Genomic DNA, 7,420 nt, shown 5'->3' on the forward strand with positions numbered 1-7,420 from the left:
TGTGTGTGTGTGTGTGTGTGTGTGTGTGTGTGTGTGTGTGTGTGTGTGTGTGTGTGTGTGTGTGTGTGTGTGTGTGTGTGTGTGTGTGTGTGTGTGTGTGTGTGTGTGTGTGTGTTGTCAGGGGAGCCCTGGCTTTGACCTACGCAGCACCACAGCTAAGCTAACCCAACTCTCACCCTCAGACCCCTTCATTCCACCACCAACCCATCCAGCCACAGTCGCATATTGATGGTAAGTGACACTGTGATTGTGTGGGGCTCGGCCATGCTCAGATCAGGGTGTCACTTCTGCCTAGTCTGATTGCCACTTTCTCGGCGCGGCGAGGAGGAGTTATATTGAGGGGAAAAGGTCAGAAGCCATTGGTCATCTGCTCCCCTCTCTCCCAAATGACTTGTCCTCTCAGAGGGGAATGAAAACGGACAGGGCCGGCCGGGCAGCCCGAGCGGGCTGTGATCCCAGCCCAGGAGAGGAATGCAAAGAAGGAATGGAAGGAAGGAGGGGGAGGTAGGAGAGGAGAGGGAAGCTCAGAGGGTAAGGGATGGCAGGGGGGCTTGAGTTGTGTGTGGATGGGGAAAGAGCGTAGAGCTCTGGGATGGAGCAGTAGAAGGCATCCATATGAAGGTCAAGATGGCAGAGACAGACCCCAGGACAGGTGGTATAGAAATATTAGAAGATTCAGGGCCACTTGTTTTGATCAAACAGTGTGGCTAAGATTCCTTAGGCTGCATCTATCGTCAGTACTGGAGAACTCACACTTCCTTTGGGGAATGCAAGAACCTACACATCATGTGATAAGTGAGAGTATGGTGTTCCTACTGAACCAACCTGTGTGTATATGTTTAGACCAAAGGGAGTTTGTCTTGACGTGTGTGAGGAGCACAGCCATTTTACATCTCCCTCCTTTCGGTGGCGCTGTGTGTCAGCGCTCTCAACCCGAGCGCACAACCCGCTATACCACGCGTCATCACATACAGTCAGTGAGACCCCTACCTGCCTGCATGTCACTGTGCTGCCCCTGGGACTGGCTGCCCCCCTGCCTACCTGCCTGCATGTCACTGTGCTGCCCCTGGGACTGGCTGTCCGCCTGCCTACCTGCCTGCATGTCACTGTGCTGCCCCTGGGACTGACTGTCCGCCTGCCTACCTGCCTGCATGTCACTGTGCTGCCCCTGGGACTGACTGTCCGCCTGCCTACCTGCCTGCATGTCACTGTGCTGCCCCTGGGACTGGCTGCCCCCCTGCCTACCTGCCTGCATGTCACTGTGCTGCCCCTGGGACTGGCTGTCCGCCTGCCTACCTGCCTGCATGTCACTATGCTGCCCCTGGGACTGGCTGTCCACCTGCCTACCTGCCTGCATGTCACTGTGCTGCCCCTGGGACTGACTGTCCGCCTGCCTACCTGCCTGCATGTCACTGTGCTGCCCCTGGGACTGGCTGCCCCCCTGCCTACCTGCCTGCATGTCACTGTGCTGCCCCTGGGACTGGCTGTCCGCCTGCCTACCTGCCTGCATGTCACTGTGCTGCCCCTGGGACTGACTGTCCGCCTGCCTACCTGCCTGCATGTCACTGTGCTGCCCCTGGGACTGGCTGTCCACCTGCCTACCTGCCTGCATGTCACTGTGCTGCCCCTGGGACTGACTGTCCGCCTGCCTACCTGCCTGCATGTCACTGTGCTGCCCCTGGGACTGACTGTCCGCCTGCCTACCTGCCTGCATGTCACTGTGCTGCCCCTGGGACTGGCTGTCCGCCTGCCTACCTGCCTGCATGCCACTGTGCTGCCCCTGGGACTGGCTGTCCGCCTGCCTACCTGCCTGCATGCCACTGTGCTGCCCCTGGGACTGGCTGTCCGCCTGCCTACCTGCCTGCATGCCACTGTGCTGCCCCTGGGACTGGCTGTCCGTCTGCCTACCTGCCTGCATGTCACTGTGCTGTCCCTGGGACTGGCTGCCTACCTGCCTGCATGTCACTGTGCTGCCCCTGGGACTGGCTGTCCGCCTGCCTACCTGCTTGCATGTCACTGTGCTGCCCCTGGGACTGGCTGTCCGCCTGCCTACCTGCCTGCATGCCACTGTGCTGCCCCTGGGACTGGCTGCCCCCCTGCCTACCTGCCTGCATGTCACTGTGCTGCCCCTGGGACTGGCTGTCCGCCTGCCTACCTGCCTGCATGTCACTGTGCTGCCCCTGGGACTGACTGTCCGCCTGCCTACCTGCCTGCATGTCACTGTGCTGCCCCTGGGACTGGCTGTCCACCTGCCTACCTGCCTGCATGTCACTGTGCTGCCCCTGGGACTGACTGTCCGCCTGCCTACCTGCCTGCATGTCACTGTGCTGCCCCTGGGACTGGCTGCCCCCCTGCCTACCTGCCTGCATGTCACTGTGCTGCCCCTGGGACTGGCTGTCCGCCTGCCTACCTGCCTGCATGTCACTGTGCTGCCCCTGGGACTGACTGTCCGCCTGCCTACCTGCCTGCATGTCACTGTGCTTCCCCTGGGACTGGCTGTCCACCTGCCTACCTGCCTGCATGTCACTGTGCTGCCCCTGGGACTGACTGTCCGCCTGCCTACCTGCCTGCATGTCACTGTGCTGCCCCTGGGACTGACTGTCCGCCTGCCTACCTGCCTGCATGTCACTGTGCTGCCCCTGGGACTGGCTGCCCCCCTGCCTACCTGCCTGCATGTCACTGTGCTGCCCCTGGGACTGACTGTCCACCTGCCTACCTGCCTGCATGCCACTGTGCTGCCCCTGGGACTGGCTGTCTGCCTGCCTACCTGCCTGCATGCCACTGTGCTGCCCCTGGGACTGGCTGTCCGCCTGCCTACCTGCCTGCATGCCACTGTGCTGCCCCTGGGACTGGCTGTCCGCCTGCCTACCTGCCTGCATGCCACTGTGCTGCCCCTGGGACTGGCTGTCCGCCTGCCTACCTGCCTGCATGCCACTGTGCTGCCCCTGGGACTGGCTGTCCGCCTGCCTACCTGCCTGCATGCCACTGTGCTGCCCCTGGGACTGGCTGTCCGCCTGCCTACCTGCCTGCATGTCACTGTGCTGCCCCTGGGACTGGCTGTCCGCCTGCCTACCTGCCTGCATGTCACTGTGCTGCCCCTGGGACTGGCTGCCCCCCTGCCTACCTGCCTGCATGTCACTGTGCTGCCCCTGGGACTGGCTGCCTACCTGCCTACCTGCCTGCATGCCACTGTGCTGCCCCTGGGACTGGCTGCCCCCCTGCCTACCTGCCTGCATGTCACTGTGCTGCCCCTGGGACTGACTGTCCACCTGCCTACCTGCCTGCATGCCACTGTGCTGCCCCTGGGACTGGCTGTCTGCCTGCCTACCTGCCTGCAGCACTTTCTCCCTCTCTGCCTCCCTCTCGGCCTCCTCTCTCCCTCTCTGCCTCCCTCTCTGCCTCCCTCTCTGCCTTTCTCTCTGCCTCCCTTTCTCCCTCTCTGCCTCCCTCTCGGCCTCCTCTCTCCCTCTCTGCATCCCTCTCTCCCTCTCTGCCTGCCTCTCTGCCTTCCTCTCTCCCTCTCTGCCTTCCTCTCTCCCTCTCTGCCTCCCTCTCTCCCGCTCTGCCTCCCTCTCTCCCACTCTCCAACTCTGCCTCCCTCTCTGCCTCCCTCTCTGCCTCCCTCTCTCCCTCCCTCTCTGCATCCCTCTCTCCCTCTCTACCTCCCTCTCTGCATGCCTCTCTCCCTCTCTGCCTTCCTCTCTGCCTCCCTCTCTCCCTCTCTGCATCCCTCTCGGCCACTCTCTGCCTTCCTCTCTGCCTCCTCTCTCCCTCTCTGCCTTCCTCTCTCCCTCTCTGCCTTCCTCTCTGCCTCTCTGCATCTCTCTCTCCCTCTCTGCCTCCCTCTCTGCCTCCCTCTCTGCTTCTCTCACTCCCTCTCTGCCTCCTCTCCCCCTCTCTGCCTCCCTCTCTGCCTCCTCTCTCCCTCTCTGCATCCCTCTCTCCCTCTCTGCCTTCCTCTCTCCCTCTCTGCCTCCCTCTCTCCCGCTCTGCCTCCCTCTCTCCCACTCTCCAACTCTGCCTCCCTCTCTGCCTCCCTCTCTCCATCCCTCTATCCCTCTCTGCTGTCCTACTGCCTACCTGCCTGCATGCCAATGTGCTGCCCCTGGGACTGGCTGTCCGCCTGCCTACCTGCCTGCATGCCACTGTGCTGCCCCTGGGACTGGCTGTCCGCCTGCCTACCTGCCTGCATGCCACTGTGCTGCCCCTGGGACTGGCTGTCCGCCTGCCTACCTGCCTGCATGTCACTGTGCTGCCCCTGGGACTGGCTGTCCGCCTGCCTACCTGCCTGCATGTCACTGTGCTGCCCCTGGGACTGGCTGCCCCCCTGCCTACCTGCCTGCATGTCACTGTGCTGCCCCTGGGACTGGCTGCCTACCTGCCTACCTGCCTGCATGCCACTGTGCTGCCCCTGGGACTGGCTGCCCCCCTGCCTACCTGCCTGCATGTCACTGTGCTGCCCCTGGGACTGACTGTCCACCTGCCTACCTGCCTGCATGCCACTGTGCTGCCCCTGGGACTGGCTGTCTGCCTGCCTACCTGCCTGCATGCCACTGTGCTGCCCCTGGGACTGGCTGTCCGCCTGCCTACCTGCCTGCATGCCACTGTGCTGCCCCTGGGACTGGCTGTCCGCCTGCCTACCTGCCTGCATGCCACTGTGCTGCCCCTGGGACTGGCTGTCCGCCTGCCTACCTGCCTGCATGTCACTGTGCTGCCCTTGAGACTGACTGACTGGCTGACCGCCTGCAAACCTGCCTGCCTCTGTGCTGCCTGTCAGTCTGCCTGTGTGCCTGGCTGGCGCAGAACAGAACAGTACATGGTTACAGAATGTGACGATTTACAATTAAACTAAAACGGGCTCCTCTCTCTGCGACCCAGCCAGTCTCTGCTCCAGGGCAATTAACCTGCTTATACACTGGGCTACTGCCCCCCGCTCTCCCCACCGCCGCCCCTCTCCTCTCTCTGAGCTCATAGCCTCAGGACATGGGACAGCCATGGATTAGAGGATATTAGCCAGGATAGTTTAACGTAATGAACCATCAGATGACGACCATTAAAAATGATTTGCGACATCCGCACTCACAGAGTGAGATCAGTACTGTACCTGCGTTTTGCCTCTGTTTGATTTCTGTCCCATTTTGCTAACACTATTGTCTAGTTTCAGATCTGTTTTGTTGAAGATAAAACAATGAGATGAATGCTGAAAGATGGCAGGTTTTTATGGCTCCCAATGGTGATTTGTTGAAATGGGTTGAGTTTATGATATATTGTTCCGTCCTCCCAGAGAATAATTTACTTCATCTGCCACCCGCTTCTTGGCATCGTTGCCCCAATGGTCCCCTACACACACACACACACACACACACACACACACGTACACACAAACACACAAACGCACACGCACACGCACACACACACACACACACACACACACACACACACACACACACACACACACACACACACACACACACACACACACACACACACACACACACACACACACACACACACACACACACACACACACACACACACACACACACACACACACACACACACACACACACACACACACATTGCCTGCTCGTTGGCTGTCCTTAGGTGGGCTTTGTCTTCGGCCTTTGTCTCTCTCTCTCTCTCTCTCTCTCTCTCTCTCTCTCTCTGCGAGTGTCATGCCTGTGAATCTAAAGACAGGAGTGAAGTCTCTCGGGTCTCTGTAGAGCTCACTCAATCTCCCAGTATCTCGCCCAGAAACAGACTGCTGAACCAGATTGAATTTTCTCTCCAATCTCACAGGATGAGACGAGCGTCACAAGGGGACGCTCCACTCCTCCTACACCAACCAGGCGCATGCCTGTCCACAGATCCATTCCTCTGATATGTATTCCTTCACATCAGAAAAGAGAGGATGGAAGAATGCAGGGACACTCTCGATTTTCTTTGAATGTACATTGAATCAACAGAGGGAGTTGTCTAGTAATGCGATGCAAACGAATGCATCTGGAACACAAGGAACATGTAGCTTATGGTTTAACCAAGTAAGCTATAAAATGCAGCCTCTCCTGGTGTAACGGAAGGTTCATTATGTTCTTGTTGTTACATGATGTACTTGTGCGTTTTCCTCCTTGTCATTCTGGTCACCACAGTAGCAGCTCGGTTTATGAATGTGTGGGCGTGAGCGTACATCTGTGTGTGTCCGTGTGTGTATGTTCAGTAAGTAGGATAGGAGAATAAATATTTACCATCTGTGTTTTTCCATCCATCCGTACCTCCCACCCCCTTTCTCTCCATGCAAGATTCCAGCTCGTTTTATCAGTGCTGGAGTTCAGCCATGGGCTTTTTAAATTTTCTGCTTTTGTGTTTTTAGCCGAGATTGACAGGCCGCTCCCTCCCTGGAGCATTGTTCTATTAATCTGTTTAATATGCTACAGAAACACTCGAGTGCTGGAACAGGCAGCCTGCTAATGGAATCGCAGCAGGTAAAGCAGGCTAGCATATCTGACAGCGGAGACGGAGGAGGAGGGTAACCGGCCGTGTTACCGGGACTCTGTGTGGCACGGCGGCACCGGTCAGCCTGTCGTAGTGGGTGTCGCCACCCCTTAACCCCCCCAATTGTTGTGACATGTGGAGACACAGACGGACGGACAGATGGACAACCCCCCCCCATCCCTGCTCCCACCTCCTGTGTGGTCCCGTGTTGTGAAAAAGCCACCCATGTCCTTCCATCGCATATTGTTTTGCCTTGGAGTCTTACGCAAGCTGTGTGCATTGTGTTGTTAGTCTTTGTCATGCATAGCCCATTGTACAGTAATACTCCAGTTTCAGCAGGTTTGTATGGTGGTTTTAAGATGGTCTTTCTGTCATTAGTATTAGACAGAGCTCCTATAAGTGGCCATCAAAGGAAAGCCTTTGTGTGATCAAATTGCTTCTCCAAAATACAGTAACGCTGTTTGAAAGGCTGCTCTTTTTACGAATCAAATCAAATTTGATTTGCCACATGCACCGAATACAACAGACTTTACTGTGAAATGCTGAATACAACAGACCTTACAGTGAAATGCTGAATACAACAGACCTTACAGTGAAATGCTGAATACAACAGCTGTAGACTTTACTGTGAAATGCTGAATACAACAGCTGTAGACTTTACTGTGAAATGCTGAATACAACAGCTGTAGACTTTACAATGAAATGCTGAATACAACAGCTGTAGACTTTACTGTGAAATGCTGAATACAACAGCTGTAGACTTTACTGTGAAATGCTGAATACAATAGCTGTAGACTTTACTGTGAAATGCTGAATACAACAGCTGTAGACTTTACTGTGAAATGCTGAATACAACAGCTGTAGACTTTACTGTGAAATGCTGAATACAACAGCTGTAGACTTTACTGTGAAATGCTGAATATAACAG

General features: G+C 56.8%; 1 protein-coding gene across 1 annotated transcript; it reads right to left on the reverse strand.

Moving 5' to 3' along the window:
* Positions 1–1,919: 1,919 nt before the first annotated feature.
* Positions 1,920–3,287, reverse strand: LOC123992265 (suprabasin-like). The gene has a single exon (XM_046293437.1). The coding sequence runs from the start codon at positions 3,285–3,287 to the stop codon at positions 1,920–1,922; it is 1,368 nt and encodes a 455-aa protein (XP_046149393.1).
* Positions 3,288–7,420: the final 4,133 nt, after the last annotated feature.

This window comes from Oncorhynchus gorbuscha, linkage group LG13 (genome assembly GCF_021184085.1).
Source record: "Oncorhynchus gorbuscha isolate QuinsamMale2020 ecotype Even-year linkage group LG13, OgorEven_v1.0, whole genome shotgun sequence".
Classification (NCBI taxonomy): domain Eukaryota; kingdom Metazoa; phylum Chordata; class Actinopteri; order Salmoniformes; family Salmonidae; genus Oncorhynchus; species Oncorhynchus gorbuscha.

Excerpts from the sequence above, each read along its gene's own strand:
- LOC123992265 (XM_046293437.1), bottom strand. The coding sequence starts at position 3,287 with ATGCAGGCAGGTAGGCAGGTGGACAGTCAGTCCCAGGGGCAGCACAGT.